Source organism: Ranitomeya variabilis, chromosome 5 (assembly GCF_051348905.1).
Source record: "Ranitomeya variabilis isolate aRanVar5 chromosome 5, aRanVar5.hap1, whole genome shotgun sequence".
In the NCBI taxonomy this organism is placed as follows: Eukaryota; Metazoa; Chordata; class Amphibia; order Anura; family Dendrobatidae; genus Ranitomeya; species Ranitomeya variabilis.
This window is the reverse complement of record NC_135236.1, coordinates 655,158,501-655,180,120: the sequence shown is the minus strand read 5'-3', so window position 1 is coordinate 655,180,120 and position 21,620 is coordinate 655,158,501. Positions and strand designations below refer to the sequence as shown.

The following is a 21,620-nucleotide window of genomic DNA, read 5'->3' as shown; positions in this document are numbered from 1 at the left end:
TCCGAGTGCAGTTCGATTTTTCACAGACTGATAGAACAGAGAAGAAATGTTTTATTTTTCTCATCTGAGAAAATCGGATCACACTCTGGTCAACCTAATTGGAATGATTTTTCTCTGAGACCGTAGAGGTTTTCCAAGGCAAAGACGCACCTCTGCGACATCTTAGGCACTAAACACACACTTTTCTGAACTTGCGGTTTCCATTTTGTGTTTTTTAGGGACTATGTCCGCAGTGAGCTGGAGTCTGGTTACGAGGGCCCGATGCACCTAGAGCCCCTGTCTATGAACAGGTTCATCACTGCGCTAGTAGGTGAGTGCCGTCTACTACGTAGGCTAGTAAGGAAGTGGGCTAAATAATTTAGGAGACGTCCGATTTCAGACCTTTTAACCGTGATAGATACACTTGTGCTTGATGCATTTGCACTGTGCATTCAGCGCCTTATGTCGGATCCATACTGTGGTAATTCTGTAGTGACACACGTGTGCATTATGCGGTTGCATTGAATATTTAGCATCTTATGCTGGATCCGTGTGCATTATGCCTCTGCATTGAACACTCAGCACCTCATGTTGGATCCATGCTGCTGTAATTTTGTAGTGGCACACTTGTGCATTATGCGTTTGCACTGAGCATTTAGCACTTTATGATTATCAGCTGGTTACATGCACATGTAGTTTGCACTAGGACACTATTATTATTTGCTAGTTTTGCATTCTTTATATCAATTTTTTGCACATATATTCAATAGCCATTTGCGAGTTGGCACTTTATGTAGCATTTTTGCACATACAATTATTTGGTATATATAATTATCAGCACAAATTATATTTATTTATTTATGAATGTGCTTTTCAAAAGGCATTAATTCTTAACACACCTGGCTCGGTGCATTTACTTTGATTTTTTCAGAAGTCTCTATTTGTGTGCTCTAATATTGTGTGGTTCGTATAGCTTGTTTTGGCATTTTACATGTTTTTAAATTATCTTCTAATAAACTTATAATATTTTAATCACTTTGCTATTTCGTCTTTCTACTCTTTAATGAAGTAGTAGTGTGTATCTATCATTGTATCTGACGTTTTTTGCAAAAAAATTTTTTTCAAGACTGTGTTTAATAAATATACTTTTAACCGCGATGTCTGGATCGGCCGCTGTCCTCCTCGCCCTCGCTTCACACATGCTCATGGGGCGTTTGTGTTAGGAGACCCTGCGGCCGAACCAGCATGGAAAGCATGTCATTACCTGGTGACTACTAATGGGGTGAGAGAAGCTGGACCTGAGGCCACCAGCTAATGGCTTATTTTCCTTAACCCCTTAGTGACAGAGCCAATTTGGTACTTAATGACCGAGACAATTTTTACAATTCTGACCAGTGTCACTTTATGAGGTTATAACTCTGGAACGCTTTATCGGATCCCGCTGATTCTGAGATTGTTTTTTCGTGACATGTTGTACTTCAAGTTAGTGGTAACATTTCTTCGATATTACTTGCGATTATTTATGAAAAAAATGGAAATATGGCGAAAATTTTTAAAATTTTGCAATTTTCAAACTTTGTATTTTTATGCCCTTAAATCAGAGAGATATGTCACAAAAAATAGTTAATAAATAACATTTCTCACATGTCTACTTTACATCAGCACAATTTTGGAAACAATTTTTTTTTTTGTTAGGGAGTTATAAGGGTTAAAAGTTGACCAGCAATTTCTCATTTTTACAACACCATGTTTTTTTTAGGGACCACATCACCTTTGAAGTGATTTTGAGGGGTCTATATGATAGAAAATAACCAAGTGTGACACCATTCTAAAAACTGCACCCCTCAAGCTGCTCAAAACCACATTCAAGAAGTTTATTAACCCTTTACGTACTTCACAGGAACTAAAACAATGTGGAAGAAAAAAATTAACATTTTACTTTTTTTTGCAAACATTTTACTTCAGAACCATTTTTTTTAATTTTCACAAGTGTAAAAACAGAAATTTAACCACAAATTTTGTTGTGCAATTTTTCCTGAGTACGCCGATACCCCATATGTGGAGGTAAACCACTGTTTGGGCGCACCGCAGAGCTTGGAAGTGAAGGAGCACCGTTTGACTGTTTCAATGCAGAATTGGCTGGAATTGAGATCGGACGCCATGTCGCGTTTGGAGAGCCCCTAATGTGCCTAAACAGTGGAAACCCCCCACAAGTGACACCATTTTGGAAACTAGACCCCCCAAGGAACTTATCTAGATGTGTGGTGAGCACTTTGAACCCCCAAGTGCTTCACAGAAGTTTATAACGTAGAGCCGTGAAAATAAAAAATCGCATTTGTTTTCACAAAAATGATTTTTTCGCCCACAAATTCTTATTTTCACAAGGGTAACAGGAGAAATTAGACCACAAAAGTTGTTGTGCAATTTCTCCTGAGTACGTCGATACCCCATATATGGGGGTAAACCACTGTTTGGGCGCACCGCAGAGCTTGGAAGAGAAGGAGTGTCGTTTTACTTTTTCAATGTAGAATTGGCTGGAATTGAGATCGGACGCCATGTCACGTTTGGAGAGCCGCTGATGTGCCTAAACAGTAGAGACCCCCCACATATGACACCATTTTGGAAACTAGACCCCTTAAGGAACTTATCTAGATGTGTGGTGAGCACTTTAAACCCCCAGGTGCTTCACAGAAGTTTATAACGTAGAGCCGTGAAAATAAAAAAATCGCATTTTTTCTACAAAAATGATCTTTTTGCCTCCAAATTTTTATTTTACCAAGGGTAACAGGAGAAAATGGACCCCAGAAGCTGTTGTACAATTTGTCTTGAGTACGCCGACACCCCATATGTGGGGGTAAACCACTGTTTGGGCGCATGGCTGAGCTCGGAAGCAAAGGAGCGCCATTTGACTTTTCAATGCAAAATTGACTGGAATTGAGATCGGACGCCATGTCGCGTTTGGAGAGCCCCTGATGTGCCTAAACAGCAGAAACCCCCCAAAAGTGACCCCATTTTGGAAACTAGACCCCCCATGGAACTTATCTAGATGTGTAGTGAGAACTTTGAATGCCCAAGTGCATCACAGAAGTTTATAATGCAGAGTCGTGAAAATAAAAAATATATATTTTTTAACAATAAAGATTTTTTAGCCCCCAAGTTTTTATTTTCACAAGGGTAACAAGAGAAATTGGACCCCAAAAGTTGTTGTCCAATTTGTCCTGAGTATGCTGGTACCCCATATGTGGGGGTAAACCACTGTTTGGGCGCATGGCAGAGCTCGGAAGGGAAGGAGTGCCATTTTGGAATGCAGACTTTGATAGAATTGTCTGCGGGCGTTATGTTGCCTTTGCAGACCCCTAATGTACCTAAACAGTAGAAACCCCCAACAAGTGACCCCATTTTGGAAAATAGACCCCCCAAGGAACTTATCTAGATATGTGGTGAGAACTTTGAATGCCCAAGTGCTTCACAGAACTTTATAATGCAGAGTAGTGAAAATAAAAAAATATATTTTTTTCCAACAAAAAAGATTTTTAGCCCCCAAGTTTTTATTTTCACAAGGGTAACAGGAGAAATTGGACCCCAAAAGTTGTTGTCCAATTTATCCCGAGTACGCTGATGCCCCATATGTGGGGGTAAACCACTGTTTGGGCGCACGGCAGAGCTCAGAAGGGAGGGAGTACCATTTGACTTTTTTAGCGCAAAATTGGCTGTCGTGTTTGGAGACCCCCTGATGTACCTAAACAGTGGAAACCCCCCAATTCTAACTCCAACCCTAACCCCAACACAGCCCTAACCCTAATCTCAACCCGATCCATAATCCTAATCACAACCCTAACGATAATCACAACCCTAACCCCAAAACAGCCCTAATCTCAACCCTAACCATAACCCTAATCAAAACCCTAAATCCAACACACCCCTAACCCTAATCCCAACCCTAACCCTAATCCCAACCCTAATCCCAAACGTAACACTAATCCCAACCCTAATCCAAACCCTAACCCTAATCCCAACTCTAACCCTAACTTTAGCCCCAACCCTAACTTTAGCCCCAACCCTAACCATAACTTTAGCCCCCGTCGTCACAAAAAAAGTTCAATGTAACCTTTTTTTTGTACGTCGCGTCCGCCATTTCCGCGGATGCGTGGCCGTAACTCTGCCCCCTCCTCCCCAGGACATAGACTGGGCAGCGGATGCGTTGAAAAACTGCATCCGCTGCCCACGTTGTGCACAATTTTCACAACGTGCGTCGGTACATCGGGCCGACGCATTGCGACCGCCCCGTACCGACGCAAGTGTGAAAGAAGCCTTAGGCTACTTTCAGACATAGCGCATTTTTGAGCGCTATTTTGCGGGCGCTTTTCAAAAATGCGCAATGTCATTTTCGTCTGCCGGCAAAGTGAATGAGAAATTCACTTTGCCGTTCAGACACACCGCAAAAAAACGCGGCGCTTTTGTCTGCAAACACGCCGGCGTAAAAAGAATTGACATGTCAATTCTTTACGCAGCGGCGTGTCTGCGTATCCCCCTAGGGCCCCATATTACCTTCCACACACAGCGCCTTTGTCCTGGGTGTCGGCGTCTTTGTACGGAGGGGTTGACACCCAGGACCGGACGTGACGTCGGACAGGAAGAGGGAAGCCCCCGCCCCCCAGTGAAGCAGCATGGAGTCCTTCTGTGTGTGTGTGTGTGCGTGCGTGTGTGTGCGTGTGTGTGTCCCCATGCGACGCTAGTGCCACCATTGTGCTAAGTCGCCGTATGGGACTACTACTCCCATCCGGTATTAGGATGGGAGAGTTGTCCCTGTGTCCGGCGACTTAGCACAATTGTAAAGTTACACAAAACACCTACACACAATACACATACATGACACACAGTACATACAACATATAACACAGAGTATATACTCACCAACAGCACATTTGTAGGCGAAGCCCTCGATCCTCCAGGAAAAAATCCAAAAATAATAAACCAAATTCATACTCCCTGTCCGCAGAATCCATAAAACGAGTGTCCCACGCCGATCGGCTGCTCTCCGGCGATACACTGCCAGGAGCGAAGCTCCTAGCAGTGTATCGCGTACTGTTCCGGAGTTCAATGACTCCGGCGTCTCGGTTAACAGCAGTACAGCTGCGTTGAACTTTCCCACGCAGCACTGCCGTTAAGCGAGAGTGCCGGGGTCAATGACCGCCGGTAAACTCGCTCGCGCATGCGCAGTGACACACCGACAGGAACTATGGCTCCTGTCAGTGTGTTGCTGCAGCCGTGGAGAGCAGACATATCTCTGGATGTGTCTGTTCTCCATGGAAAATCTTGATACGTGGCACTTAAATATGTGGCAATTAAATACGTGACACGTGGCACTTATACGTGATACGTGTCACTTAAATACGTGGCACTGAAATACGTGATACGTGGCACTTTGATACGTGGCACGTGTCACTTAAATACGTGGCACGTGGCACTGAAATATGTGGCACGTGGCACTTTGATACGTGGCACGTGTCTCTTAAATACGTGGCACGTGGCACTGAAAGATGTGGCACGTGGCACTTTGATACGTGGCACTTTGATACGTGGCACTGAAAGATGTGGCACGTGGCACTTTGATACGTGGCACTTTGATACGTGGCACGTGGCACTTTGATACGTGGCACGTGGCACTTTGATACGTGGCACGTGGCACTTTGATACGTGGCACGTGGCACTTTGATACGTGGCACGTGGCACTTTGATACGTGGCACGTGGCACTTTGATACGTGGCACGTGGCACTTTGATACGTGGCACTGAAATATGTGGCACGTGGCACGTGTCACTTAAATACGTGGCACTGAAATATGTGGCACGTGGCACTTTGATACGTGGCACGTGTCTCTTAAATACGTGGCACTGAAAGATGTGGCACGTGGCACTTTGATACGTGGCACGTGGCACTTTGATACGTGGCACTTTGATACGTGGCACGTGGCACTGAAATATGTGGCACGTGGCACTTTGATACGTGGCACGTGGCACTTTGATACGTGGCACGTGGCACTTTGATACGTGGCACGTGGCACTTTGATACGTGGCACTGAAATATGTGGCACTTTGATACGTGGCACGTGTCACTTAAATACGTGGCACGTGGCACTGAAATATGTGGGACACGTCGCACAAAAAAGTTACATGTAGTTTTTTTGTGTCGACGGTCCGCCGAAGCACGACGCATCCGTCGCACGACGGATGCGACATGTGGCAATCCGTCGCAATGCGTCGCTAATGCAAGCCAATGGAGAAAAAACGCATCCTGCAAGCACTTTTGCAGGATGCGTTTTTTCTCCAACGACGCATTGCGACGGAAGCCAAAAAACGCTAGTGTGAAAGTAGCCTAACCCTAACCCTAGCCCTAACCCTAACCCTAAATTTAGCCCCAACCCTAACTCTAACCCTAACTCTAACCCTAACCCTAATTTTAGCCCCAACTTGTCTTCTCCTGCCGGCCGGCAGATGGCAGCAGATGGCGGGCGCACTGCGCATGCGCCCGCCATGATGAAAAAGCCGGCTGGCAGGAGAAGACAGAAGAGGACCCAGGGACCCCGGGTGAGTATGATAGGGTCCCCGAATCCCCCTATTTCTCTGTCCTCTGATGTGCGATCACATCAGAGGACAGAGAAATAACTGATCGCTTTTTTTTTTTTTTTTTTGCGGTCGCCGGTAAACTGTTAATTACCGGCGATCGCAAAGCAGGGGTCGGTGCAAATCGACCCCGATCATGTTCTTTGGGGTCTCGGCTACCCCCGGCAGCCGAGACCCCAAAGAACATCCGGGCGGCGGGCGCACTGCGCGTGCGCCCGCCATTTTTTCCCGGAAAAAAGATGGCGGCGCCCATGGGGAGACACGAGGAGCACCGGGGGAGGTAGGTAAGTATTGGGGGGCTATTGGGGGCCATCGGGGACCACATTTCTCTGTCCTCCGATGTGCGATCACATCGGAGGACAGAGAAATTAAACGGCAAATCGCGTTTTTTTTTTTTTTTTTTGTTGCGACCGCCGGTAAACGGTTAATTACCGGCGATCGCAACTCGGGGGTCGGTAAAAACCCCCCGAATCATGTTCTCTGGGGTCTCGGCTACCCTCGGCAACCGAGACCCCAGAGAAAATCCGACTCTGGGGGGCGCTATTCACTTTTTCCACAGCGCCGTTAATTAACGGCGCTGTGGTTTAAGTACCCTTAGCGGCCGCCGTTAAAAGGCGTATCGGCGGTCGTTAAGGGGTTAAACCCTTGACTACCCAGCGATTTTTCAGGTTTTTTTTTAAATAATTTTTCTGGTCACCTAATCATCGTAGGGCAGATGTTTATTTGTATAACACCATTGATTTTACCATATAATGGACTGGAAAACCAAGTGTGTTGAAATTGCAAAGAAAGTGCAATACCACAATTGTTTTTTGGGTATTTTATTTACCATGTTCACTATATGCTAAAACTGACCCAGCAATGTGATTCCCCAGGTCAGCATGAGTACACAGATACCAAACATGTATGTTTTTTTTATTATTCATTTTTATTTATTTAGGTAGTAAAATAAAAGTTCTTTTGTCACCTTTTTCCAAGACTTGTAACGTTTTTCATTTTTCGTGATCTGGGGCTCGGCATGGGCTTATTTTTTTGGGCTTTGAGCTGACTTTTTTTTTTTTTTTTTACGGATACCATTGTGGGCTAAATACATTGTTTTGGCTTTTATTTCATTTTATTGCAATGTTGCAGCAGCCAAAAACCATAACTCTGGCTTTTTTTTTTTTTTTTGTTTTGTTTTTTCTTTTTGTTATACCATTTACCTATCGAATTTATTTTATTTTTTCATCGGACTGTTACTAATGCAGTAATTCCAAATTTATTTATTTTATTTTTTTTTTTTTATGGGGGGGATTTTTTTTTTTCTTTTTATTCCCCCCATATTTTTAAAAACTTTTTTTTTTCTTTATTAAAGTCCCCCTTAGGGGACTTGAAGCTGATAACACTGCTGTGTATAGCACTGATGATATGCATAGTAGAATTTCTGATCTCTTACGATAATCACAGGAGGATAATAATGACAGGCACATCAGCCGGACCCCTGTCTGTCATGACAGCCCATCGGCGCCCCGTCATCACGTCACAGGTGCGCCGATGGGCGGGAGGAAGATCGCGCTCCCCGCCGGCGCTTGTTAAATGCTGCTGTACGAAGTAGTTGTAATGTCTGATCTGATAGTCACGGTGCCGCCTCGCTTACCTTGCAGGCCAGCTGGTCGTCTGCACCCTGTGCTCCTGCGTGATGAAGACGAAGCAGATCTGGCTCTTCTCCGCTCACATGCTCCCCCTGCTGGCTCGTCTCTGCCTTGTCCCAATGGAGACCATAGTCGTCATTAACAAGTTTGCCATGATTTTCACGGGACTGGAAGTGCTGTACTTCTTAGCATCCAACCTGCTGGTGCCCTTTAATCTCGCCAAGTCTGCGTACAGGGAGCTGGTGCAGGTAACACATCATGGGATATTACACGTTCCCCTAGAATGACTCCTGTTTATAAGACGTGGCCCGACTCTCCCCCCACCCGTTATTGATATCCTTATTATATCCTTCGAGTCACTGCCATTATAGTCTTTTCTAGTTGTGGTGGAACTACAACTCCCAACATGCCCATATAATCACAGGCTATTCGTTCTGGCTTTGCAGTGATTTTCAGACCACCTGGCAGTATAAGGACACATGACTGATTCTTTCATCCATATTGTGACCTCGTAGGTGGTGGAAGTGTACGGCCTCCTGGCCCTGGGGATGTCTCTCTGGAATCAGCTGGTGGTCCCCGTCCTGTTCATGGTCTTCTGGCTGGTCCTGTTCGCCCTTCAGATCTACACGTACTTCAGTACCCGTGACCAGCCCACCTCCCGCGAGAGACTGTTGTTCCTCTTTCTTACAAGGTATTTAATCGTTTCATAAAATTATAATAAAAGGGTTGTCCACGTCTCCCATCGATCCCTACAGCGATGAACATGCCTGACCATTGCTCCATTCACTGTCTACTGGGCTCTCCATCAGTACCATAGAAGTGAATAGAGCTGTCGGAGATACAGTGGACCAATCACACGTTTATCAGGGTCAGAAGGTCTAACCCCCTAGATTCTGCGGTTTCAGCTCATCCTGGCATCTATAGCAGTTAATCTCTCAGCACTTGCAATTGTGAGTCGTGTGTATCCGAAGATGTCGCCCCTCATCATATCCATCGTCCGTAAACTGCTCCATGTTTGTTTAGGTTGCTAAGGTGCGGCTGATCCAAAGCAGATAACGTAAGTGACCTGTCAGACGCCGACCTCCGATCCAGGACTGGAATGTTACTTCGTCAAAGAGCCGACGCTAATTGACTTGGAAAGTTTATTACATTCCAGAGATATCCTGCCGATGAGCGAGCACGGCGCCTTGTATAGTCTGATTGCATGCAGTCACTTTATATACCCATGTCTCATAGTGTCTAAGGTTGAAGGTAGACTTCAGTCCATCGAGTTCAACCTATAGCCCAACTTGTTATTCCAGAGGAAGCTAAAAACCCCATGAGGCAGACGCGAATGGCTCCATATTAGAGGAAACATTACTTCCTGCCTCACATGCCGAAATCAGACTAGTTCCCTGGATAAACACCCCATCACAGACTCTAGTGCCCGTAACTGTAAGGCTAAGTTCACACTAGCGTTGTGCGCCGCTGCGTCGGCGACGCAACGCACAACGCACGCAAAAACGCGGCAAAACGCACGCAAAAACGCTGCGTTTTGCGACGCATGCGTCGGTTTTTGCCGAAAATCGGACGCAAGAAAAATGCAACTTGCTGCGTTTTCTTGGTCCGACGCTTGCGGCAAAAAAGACGCAAGTGTCGCACAACGCAACACAAAAAAACGCATGCGTCCCCCATGTTAAGTATAGGGGCGCATGACGCATGCGTCGCCGCTGCGTCGCCGACGCAAACCCGACGCAAATTAGCTTAACGCTAATGTGAACGTAGCCTAATATATTTATCAAGAAAGGCATCCGGGCCCCCCTTTGAATTTTAGTAGTGAATGAACCATTGCAATATCATGTGGCATAGCTCCATAGTCTCACTGCTCGTACTGTCAAGAATCTATAGTCTCGCTGCTCGTACAGTAAAGAATCCATAGTCTCGCTGCTTGTACAGTAAAGAATCCATAGCCTCGCTGCTCGTACAGTAAAGAATCCATAGCCTCGCTGCTCGTACAGTAAAGAATTGTATCTATAATTATGATTAAACCTTCTTTCTTCTAGATGTAGAGCACACACACACTGTGGTTTCCGGATTTAAAAAAATCCCACCTCTGATCTCCATGAACAAATGTTTCCGGTTCAGAATCTTTGCTGATATAAATTGTGCATTTCGTTTAGAGCAAAGTGAAGCCTCCATGATTGTTAGAAACCAAAATGAAGTGAGAAAATGTAAAAGTCTCGGGCAGATCCAAATTGCGTGGATTTAATCCTGGCAATTCCCAATACGACTGTAGTCTATATGACCGTGTGTGTGACTCCCGACGTGCCAGTTTAAGATAAAAGTATTTCATCCTGGTAAAGGGCTGGTCAGTTGGCTAAGACGTGGTGGTCTCTACGTTCCTCCAAGAATATACCTAACTAGACCTTCACTGACTCACCGTCAGACCAGTCATGCTGCATTATGATTCATTATGGTGTCTCCAGGCTCTTTCACGCCTGTGAGTCTGAACCCATCTATGAAGAGCGCAGGTTGCCAATGGTGGACCTGCCAATTCTGGTGTCCTCTGGTGAGGAGGACCGTTCACCACCAGGCCTCGTGCCACCATCATTGATTCTAACCCTTAGGTTTTGCACACCTCTAGCTGCTGTAGGTCATGTTATGGAGGCTCTGGCTGAGGTTCTCGCGCTCCTCCTTGCACACAGGAGCAGATTGAGGTCCTGCTTTTGGAGTGAAGTCCTTGTATGACCACCTTACCCACTCATGTCCTGGTATCTGCTCCATTCAACACTCCTTATGGCGGATGTATAGATGAGCCATCCTGGAGGAGCTGCAGATAAAACCTCATAACTGTGCTAATGACAGGGATACTAGGAAAACCAGAGAAGGATCAGGAGAGCGGGATGGTCAGTGGCCACCACCTGTACAATTGTTCCCCTTTGGGTTGTTTTTTGTTCCCTCCATTGCCCTTGTTGTAACTTTTGCCTCCTAAATGGACTGCATGATGTCCCTGAAGTTTGGTGGACTTGGGTTTGAGGTCATGCAGCACTTTGTATATAGATTTTTGGTGGTTTTGCTGCCTTCTTAGACCAGAGCCGAGACCTTGCAACCACATCTGATCAGTGAGTTCAGCCATGGCTCTACGTCTCCACCCGGTGGTAGATGCTGCTGATAGCAATAATTACCGGTGATTGATGTAACCCTGACTTTCCATCATAGTTTTCCTAATCCGCTGGCCCCCATCCAGAGGCCACCTCACATTGCACCAGAGGGATTCACAGAACCTTATCTCCAGAAGACTCCTCATCACGGCTCCGGCCATAAATCCTTCAGCTCTGCCGTGTGGTCCTCCTGCGCTTTGACAGTAAACAGTCCCAGGTTTCCATGCGCTCTGTGCTCTACGTGACCCATTTACCGCACATCAAATATTCACTCATTTTCCACTTGACATCTGACGAGCCAGATGGGAACGGCGCAGACCTGTAACGCTGGTAGTGCTGGTGCACCTCTGGTACCGTCCTGGGAGAGCGAGGGATCGATAGCATCCTGTGGGATCAACGTGATCCTCCTGTACAATCACTGTATAAAAAATAATAATGCCTGTGAGCTGTGCTCGTGCAGTCCTATAGGTGCTACTTATCAAGGACTTGCCTGAAAGCAGAAAAACACGGCTGCTCTCCTTCAGACACAGCGCCACTTTTGTACATAGGCCGTGTCTTGTACTGCAGCTGGACTCTCTTCACAGCATTATCAGTCCGGGCCTCTATGTAGGTGGTCTGTGACATCCGCACTGATGGGGCAGGATCAGAATGACTTTAAAGGGGCTGTTGTCTACTACTATGATTGTCATGATTGATCCTTACGGTAGGTCAGTATAGTATTAGTGGGGTCAGACACTGGGCACCCCCTCCGATCAGCTGTAATGACCACTACCCATTGGAGAGAATACGAGCTGATTACACAGTGTGCGGCGCTGTGCTGGTCTGCTCCACCGGAGATCATAAGGTGCTTGGTGTCAGACCCCCACAAATCTTACAGGGATCACCGGTACCTAAGGATGGGACATCATTCTAGAATTGGTAGAAAACCCCTTGAATGTGCGTCCGGTCTGTATAGGGGGGAAAAAACGGGTTTGTTTGTTTTTTTTTTTAAATTTATTTATTTTTTTTTTATTTTGGGACCGAGCCTATAGGAAAATGTTTAGTGCAAGTCATACACTTTTTCAAGTCCATTTTTCTCTGATTGGTTTTTGTTTTGTTTTTTTCCCCCAAAATCACAGTATTTACTCAGTATTGCACGGTCAGGCAGATTTCAGTGGTTTTCTCACATAAACCCTTAATTTTTTAATTAAAAAAAAAAAAAGTCTTCTCTGTTAGGCTTCAATCAGAAGTCTTTTCTATGTCCATGTTCCATCCATGGATTTCACGGCTTGAACACGTATCCCTTATAATCGATCTGGCCGTTCACATGTGTGTTTTGTTTTTTGCATTCGTCATGAATAGGGTTGAGCGACTTTCATTTTTTAAAGATCGAGTCGGGTTTTGTGAAACCCGACTTTGTCCAGAGTCGAGTCGAGTCGAGTGCAGTCGGCCGATTATCGCTAAAAGTCGGGGATCGACCGAAACACGAAACCCAATGCAAGTCAATGGGGAAGCATAGTCGGCAGTGAGTGGAGGCCAGGAAAACACCTACAGTGCCCATTTTAATGCCAAAAACATCCATTCTTGTTTCTGAAGCTTGTCAATCTTAATTAACTTTATAATAATAGTTGTTCATTGGAACTTGGGGGTCATTTGGCAAAAGTTGTGGGGGGTAGGGCTGGTTCAAGGTTTTAGTGGGCCCAGGAATCGTGGACTACGTCACGGCGTTGGAGCAGGGAGAGGTAAGTATTTCAACGTTGCAAGTGCTGTGATCCTGAGCAAGCAGGGGGGGCCCACTCGTTCGCATTGGCACTGGCACAGGGCCCCTCAAAGTACAGCGGTGTGTTTGCATGGCGGGGGCGCCTCCCACCAGCAGCGACACTTTTGCGTACTCTGAGGGGCCCTGTGCCAGTGACGTCGCCAACGAGTATGCCCCCCCCACCTGATGAAGGAACCTGCACTTTCATCTGCACCTTCCTCTTTGTCCCTGTGTAAGGTGGTATAACATGCGGGAAGGGGAACCTTACTTTCAGCAGGGTCAGATTCTGGCTGTGTAGAGTATAAGGGGAATGTAGTGGTCTAGGTGAATGTACCAGCAGACTCATCTAGCAGTGGCTGGGCAATGGGCAGGATGAGGAGGAAACAGATATAGGGCCAAAGAATAAAGTAGGCTAAATGCAGTTCAAAATTGGTAACAGGACTAAACAGGCGGCATTGCTTTGTTCAGTGGAGTAGCAAACCCAGGAGCAGCAGACACTGTTTTAAGGGCCCAAACACACGAATAGGCCAAATGCAGTTTAATATCTGATACTTTAGGCCAAAAGCCTAAAGACTGAAGCTCAGCTTTATACAGTGGAGGACAACACCAGGGAGGGGCAGACACCGTTAGTAGGCCCTAACCACCAAGGTTTTAAAAAACAGCACTTAATGAGAGCCAGAAGGTTGAAGCTCAGCTTTATTCAGTTGAGGACAAACACCAGGGAGGGGCAGACACCGTTAGTAGGCCCTAACCACCAAATTTTTAAAAAACAGCACTTCATGAGAGCCAGAAGGTTGAAGCTCAGCTTTATACAGTGGAGGTCAACACCAGGGAGGGGCAGACACCGTTAGTAGGCCGTAACCAAAGTTGAAGGCCAAATTGAGTTTAATATCTGATACTATAGGCCGAAAGCCAGAAGGTTGAAGCTCAGCTTTATTCAGTTGAGGACAAACACCAGGGAGCGGCAGACACCGTTAGTAGGCCGTAACCAAAGTTGAAGGCCAAATGCAGTTTAATTTCTGATACTATAGGCCGAAAGCCAGAAGGTGGAAGCTCCAATTTAGACAGTGGAGGACAATTTGAATTAGGGACTGCAGACAGACTTAGTAGGCTGTCCCTTGTGGACCATGCATCCACCACATTAACCCATTGCGCCGTAATGGACACGTAATCTTCCGTGGCCATGCCTACAGGTCCATGCGTCTGTTGTCAGGTGCACCTTTGTACTCACAGATTGCCAGAGTGCATGGACAATGCGGTCTTTTACATGCTGGTGGAGGGTTGGGATGGCTTTTCTCGCAAAAGAAGTGTCGACTGGTTAGCTTGTAGCGTGGTACAGCGTAGTCCATCATGGCCTTATTAATAGTAAATAAAATATATAACTAGGCTCTATGAACTTTTAAATAGGTTCCAGGGGTACACGGGCAGCATTGGTGTGGTCAGTGGAGGAGTATTGCAAGTAGGGGCCGCAGACAGGCTAACAAAGGCCTAAAATAACAAACAATAGGCTCATGGCAGTTATAAATCGGTTACATGGATACACAGGCAGGCAGTCCAGGCAGCATTGTGGTCAGTGGAGGAGTATTGCAAGTAGGGACCGCAGACAGGCTAACAAAGGCCTAAAATAACAAACAATAGGCTCATGGCAGTTTTAAATCGGTTACATGGATACACAGGCAGCATTGTGGTCAGTGGAGGAGTATTGCAAGGAGTGTCTGACACAGTTAGTACTCCCAAAAAATAAATAGATGTTAATGTCTCGCAAAACAACAATAAATTTAAAAAAGGGTGGCATGCTTAGGTACAGGGGTGGGCTCATCTGCAGAGTTTATGACAAAGTAATTTGGCAGTAAATTACTATTTACTGGTGTCAATATAGGACACTGACCCAGACTACTTTAACTAGCATCATCGATGTCAACAAATTGTTATTGTTTGTCAGGGCCAGGCATTGAATGATGTCAGCGCATAGACTAAACATTGGTGGAGCTGTGCGAGATAATTTTGCACGTGGTAGAGCACAGTTTGAGCTGGGGGGGTGGGGGAACTCTCTTGTGGCCGGTGGTACCGCCCCAGGGCCCCTCATGTTACAACGGTGTGTCTGACGTTGGGTGCGCACCACCACCGCCAGAGACACTACGTTGTACTATGAGGGACCCAGTGGCAGTGCCGTCGACCAAAAGCGGGCACACCCACCTCTTCAGACAAACAGCACTGTAACGGGTGCTTGCGCCAAGTGGCGAGACCACGGCCCCGTGGGGGGAGTTTTCCCATTGGGGGAGGTGTAAACATGTCGTATGCTGGACAAACAGCTGCTGCAAATTAAGAGATTGGAACACTCAGTAAGACCAGTCCACAAGCAAGACCTTTTTATAGGAAAGCTAGGTGTCAGCCGGGAAAGGTGGGGCAAAATAATTTGAAATCCAGGAGTGGTTCATTTTAATGAAGGTGAGATCATCCACATTTTGGGTAGCCAGACGAGTCCTTTTTTCGGTTAATATTAACCAGCAGCACTGAATACTCTTTCTGATAGCACACTAGCTGCTGGGCAAGCAAGCTCCTGCAATGCATATTCTGCCAATTCTGGCCAGGTGTCTAATTTGGATGCCCAGTAATCAAATGGGAATGACGGTTGAGGGAGAACATCAATAAGGGCTGAAAAATAGTTAGTAACCATACTGGACAAATGTTGTCTCCTGTTACTTTGAATAGATGCTGCAGTACCTGTCCTGTCTGCGGTCATAGCAAAATCACTCCACAACCTGGTCAGAAAACCCCTCTGTCCAACGCCACTTCTGATGTGTGCACCCCTAACACCTCTGCCATGTAGCCCCCTGCAGCTCGTGTGAGAACCATCACCAGCGCTGTGTGCTGGGAATGCCTGAATCAAACGGTCTACAAGAGTAGCTTGTTTGGTTGTTAAGATTTGTTCGAGGTTCTCATGTGGCATAATATTTTGCAATTTGCCTTTATAGCGAGGGTCAAGGATGCAGGCCAACCAGTAATCATCATTGCTCATCATTTTTATAATGCGTGTGTCCCTTTTGAGGATACGTAAGGCATAATCCGCCATGTGGGCCAAAGTTCCAGTTGTCAAATCTGCGGTTGTGCTGGTTGGAGGGGCAGTTACAGGCAAATCTACGTCACTTGTCTCCCTTAAAAAAACAGAACCCGGCCTTGCAATGCCACTAATTTCTGTTGGCCCAGGAGAAGCTTCCTCATTCAAAAAGTACTCATCCCCATCATCCTCCTCGTCCTCCTCCTCCTCTTCGCCCGCTATTGCGTCCTCTACACGGCCCTGACCAGACAATGGCTGACTGTCATCAAGGCTTTCCTCTTCCTCGGCTGCAGACGCCTGCTCCTTTATGTGCATTAGGGGGATGCTCATGCTTATTATTGCGTTGTCTGCACTAACCAGCCGTGTGCATTCCTCAAAACACTGAAGGACTTGACACAGGTCTTGTAGCTTCGACCACTGCACACCAGACAACTCCATGTCTGCCATCCTACTGCCTGCCCGTGTATGCGTATCCTCCCACAAAAACATAACAGCACGCCTCTGTTCGCACAGTCTCTGAAGCATGTGCAGTGTGGAGTTCCACCTTGTTGCAACGTCGATGATTAGGCGATGCTGGGGAAGGTTCAAAGACCGCTGATAGGTCTGCATACGGCTGGAGTGTACGGGCGAACGGCGGATATGCGAGCAAAGTCTGCGCACTTTGAGGAGCAGGTCGGGTAACCCCGGGTAACTTTTCAGGAAGCACTGCACCACCAGGTTTAAGGTGTGAGCCAGGCAAGGAATGTGTTTCAGTTGGGAAAGGGCTATGGCAGCCATGAAATTCCTTCCGTTATCACTCACTACCTTGCCTGCCTCAAGATGTATAGTGCCCAGCCACGACTGCGTTTCATTCTGCAAGAACTCGGACAGAACTTCCGCGGTGTGTCTGTTGTCGCCCAAACACTTCATTGCCAATACAGCCTGCTGACGCTTGCCACTAGCTGTCCCATAATGGCACACCTGGTGTGCAACAGTGGCAGCTGCGAATGGAGTGGATGTGCGACTGCGGTCTGTGGACGAGCTCTCGCTTCTGCAGGAGGAGGAGGAAGAGGAGGAGGGGGGGCGAACGCCTACAGCCAACTCTTTCCTTGACCGTGGACTAGGCAAAACTGTCCCAATATTGCTGTCCCCTGTGGACCCTGCATCCACCACATTCACCCAGTGTGCCGTGATGGACACGTAACGTCCCTGGCCATGCCTACTGGTCCAGGCATCTGTTGTCAGGTGCACCTTTGTAGTCACAGACTGCCTGAGTGCATGGACGATGCGGTCTTTAACATGCTGTTGGAGGGCTGGGATGGCTTTTCTAGAAAAGAAGTGCCGACTGGGTAGCTCGTAGCGTGGTACAGCGTAGTCCATCAGCGCTTTGAAAGCTTCGCTTTCAACTAACCGGTAGGGCATCATCTCTAATGAGATTAGTCTAGCAATGTGGGCGTTCAAACCCTGTGTACGCGGATGCGAGGATGAGTACTTCCTTTTCCTAACGAGTCTCATGTAGGGTGAGCTGGACTGGAGAGCTGGAGATCGTGGAACTAGCGGGGGTGCCGGTGGACATGGGTGACTGAGAGAGGGTTGGAGATGGTATTCTTGCCGGTGCCCTACATGCAGTGTTTCCTACTACTAACCTGGTGATTCCCTGACTGCTTTGGCCTGCCGACGAAAGCTGCACAGATACTGCAGGTGGTGCGGGAAATGGTCGGCTTACAGGGAGGGAAGGGATGTAGCGTTGCTGACTAGCTTGCATTGGCCGAGGGTGCTGCAACCTTTAGGGACGTTTGGTAGTTAGTCCAGGCTTGCAAATGCATGGTGGATAAATGTCTATGCATGCAACTTGTATTTAGACTTTTAAGATTCTGACCTCTGCTTAAGGTAGTTGAACATTTTTGACAGATGACTTTGCGCTAATCATTTGGATGTTGTTTAAAAAAATGCCAGACTGCACTCTTTCTACTATTGGATACCTTTTCAGGCATTGCAGACTGAGCTTCTTTAACCGGATGGCCACGCTGTCCTCCAACTGCTTTTGGTTTTGCCACGTGTTTTTTGCCAGATACGGGCCCGGCAGATGGAACCTGTTGTGATGTTGATGCCTGCTGCGGCTCCTCCTCCTCCGCTTCAGAACTACTGCCACCTGCACCCTGTTCCCCCAATGGCTGCCAATCGGGGTCCACAACTGGGTCATCTATGACCTCCTCTTCTATGTCGTGTGCAACTTCGTCTTTGTCACCGTGTAAGCCGGTGGTATAGCGTTCGTGACGGGGCACCATAGTCTCCGCTGGGTTTGATTCTGCCTTAGTACACTGCGAGGGCAATGTTCTGGTCTGAGTCAAAGGAACAGCATAGTAATGTGGCTGTGCATCTGTGCACTCCATGTCCGATTCAACTTCTAATGGGCATGGCCTGTTAACTGTTTCATTGTCTAACCCAGGCACGGTATGTGTAAAGAGCTCCATGGAGTAACCTGTTGTGTCGACTGACGCATCCTTCACTGTTGTTCTGGGTGAAGGACACAAGGAAGCGACTTGTTCCTGACCGGGAGCATCCACTGATGATGCACTGCTCTGACATTTGGCACTTTCCGATGAGGAGGCGAAAGAGTTAGAGGCAGAGTCAGCAATGAAAGCCAATACTTGTTCCTCCTGCTCCGGCTTCAAAAGTGGTTTTCCTACTCCCAGAAAAGAGAGCGTTCGAGGCCTTGTGTAGCCAGACAAGGAACCTGGCTCAACAACTCGAGACTTAGGTGCTGAACTGCTTTTACCACGACCACCTGATGCTCCACCACCACTACCATCATTACCAGCTGACAATGACCGCCCACGGCCACGACCTCTTCCACTAGACTTCCTCATTGTTTGCAAAACGTAACCAAAGTAACGGTATTTGTTACTGTAAAACAACTTATAAGGTGTTCTCAAACTTCTGTAGGATTTATATATACCTTTATAGGTGCCTGACACTGAAAGGAAAATCAGGCCCAATGTTACACACTAGGTTTTCTGTGCCCCAATAATTTGAGACAGATGGCACACACAGGACCAGCACTCAAGCAGAAATGCCAATCTTAATCTCCCACTCTTATTTTTTTTTTTAAAAGGGAGAATGTACCCAAAAATAAAAAAAATGGCCAAGTATTACACAGTGGTTTTCGGTGCCACACAATGAGAGACAGATGCCACACACAGCAATGGCACGGAGGCAGAGTTGCCAATATTTAGCTCCCACTAATTATTTTTTTTTTTGAAAAGGGAGAATGTACCCAAAAATAAAAAAATGGCCAAGTATTATACAGTGGTTTTTGGTGCCACACAATGAGAGACAGATGCCACACACAGGACTGGCACGGAGGCAGACTTGCCAATATTTATCTCCCTGCAGTTATCTCTGAAAAGTATGGCATGCAGCTATAATAAGGACTGCTGCACACAAAAGTGTGGACAAACACACAAGATAGCTGTGCAGAAAGGAAGGAAAAACAGGATTTGTGCTTTGAAAAAAGCAGTTGGTTTACACAGCGGCGTACACACAAAGCAACGCAGCTATCAGGGTCAGGGAGCCTTCTAGTGCAGCCCAATGAGCGACAGCGCTGAGGAAAAAAAATGTAGCTTCCACTGTCCCTGCAATCAAAAGGTGGTGTTGGACAGTGGAAATCGCTACAGCACAAGCGGTTTGTGGCTTTATGTACCCTGCCTATCACTATCCCTGCTTCCGAAGAAGCTGCAGCAACCTCTCCCTACGCTCAGATCAGCAGCAGTAAGATGGCGGTCGGCGGGAACGCCCCTTTATAGCCCCTGTGACGCCGCAGACAGCAAGCCAATCACTGCAATGCCCTTCTCTAAGATGGTGGGGACTGATATCTATGTCATCACGCTGCCCACACTCTGCGTCCACCTTCATTGGCTGAGAAATGGCGCTTTTAGCGTCATTGAAACGCGACTTTGGCGCGAAAGTCGCGTACCGCATGGCCGACCCCACACAGGGATCGGCTCGGTTTCATGAGACAAAGTCGGCGACTTATGAAAATGAACGATCCGTTTCGCTCAACCCTAGTCATGAATACAAGTCGTGTTTTTTTGGGGGTTTTTTTTTCGTTTTTTTTTGTGTATTGGTGTTATGGATGTAAATCGGCCATATAAATCTATGGCTCCATGAAATCCATTTGATATCTCCTGTTGTGAATGGTGGATTATATGATACTGTATATAGAGATATCAGCCATTGTACAGGAGGAGGAGGAAGTGAGCTGTGACATCCTCTATTGTGGATCCTGTGCTATCTCCTGCATATAGAGGTGTTATCAGTCATTAGGTCTAGTGTCCGCCTAGTTGACCGTTCCCTATCGCTGTTATTAACGTATGATTATTACACCTTTTTGTTTTGGTAATGCCATATTCTCTAGATCGCTGCTTGCTGTAATGAACATTGAATATTTCTCTTTGCTCCCAGAGGCTGCAGATCTGCATCGGCCGCACACTCCTCACAGCTGGGACTTTGCAGCAATGTATTCAGTGTAGTCATAAATACACCGGCAGCACAAACCTTTGTACCTATGCAGAATTGTCCACACTGGATGCAATTGTAGCAAACCCTCAGCTGTGAGGATCCTGTTCTGCAGCGGTTTTCCGCTTTGAAGGGTAACCGCTCCTGGTGCGACAGCAGAGATCTTGAGATTGGAGAGTTGCAGACATGTAAACCTCGACGCTGGATTCTTTATTATTAACGTCTGCATTTTTTTGTTTGCATTGCAGTATTGCTGAGTGTTGCAGTACGCCATACTCGCTCCTTGGATTGGTTTTTACCGTCTCGTTCATGGCTCTCGGAGTGCTGACCCTCTGCAAGTTTTATCTGCAGGGATATCGGGCCTTTATGAACGACCCTGCGATGAACAGGTGGGTGCACGTCGTCTCCTGTCCATCATGACCGGCCAGTACGGGGGGATGTATGGTAGAAATGTGTATTATCACATCCTCTCACTCCTCAAGGGGGATGACCGAGGGGGTGACCCTGCTGATCCTCGCCGTGCAGACGGGACTGATCGAGTTACAAGTGGTCCATCGCGCTTTCCTCCTTAGCATCATCCTGTTCATAGTGGTGGCCTCCATCCTGCAGTCCATGCTGGAGATCGCCGATCCCATCGTCCTGGCTCTGGGGGCTTCTCGAGACAAGTGGGTAAAGTTCAGATCCTTCGGTGTCTGCAGCGTCCCAAGAACAGAGATACATGTGTGTGTATATCTCGCCCTGCAGGAGTCTGTGGAAGCATTTCCGAGCCGTCAGCCTCTGCTTGTTCCTCCTGATCTTCCCTTCTTACATGGCCTACATGATCTGTCAGTTCTTCCACATGGATTTCTGGCTCCTGATTATCATATCCAGCAGTATCCTCACGTCTCTGCAGGTAAAGGCGTCTAAGAAATGTCTCCTGCGATCCTCAGCAAGATCCCCTGGATAAGTGCGACC

At 46.9% G+C, this 21,620-nt stretch overlaps 1 protein-coding gene across 1 annotated transcript in view; it reads left to right on the top strand.

The window, feature by feature from the left end:
* Window positions 1–21,620, top strand: part of RNF145 (ring finger protein 145) — a 38,561-nt gene that overhangs the window by 6,892 nt on the left and 10,049 nt on the right. Inside the window, exons 4-9 of the mRNA XM_077266434.1 lie at window positions 219–310; window positions 8,246–8,481; window positions 8,749–8,924; window positions 20,915–21,055; window positions 21,149–21,331; window positions 21,411–21,558. Coding sequence (XP_077122549.1) covers window positions 219–310; window positions 8,246–8,481; window positions 8,749–8,924; window positions 20,915–21,055; window positions 21,149–21,331; window positions 21,411–21,558 — 976 coding nt within the window. The remainder of the gene's footprint in view (window positions 1–218; window positions 311–8,245; window positions 8,482–8,748; window positions 8,925–20,914; window positions 21,056–21,148; window positions 21,332–21,410; window positions 21,559–21,620) is intronic.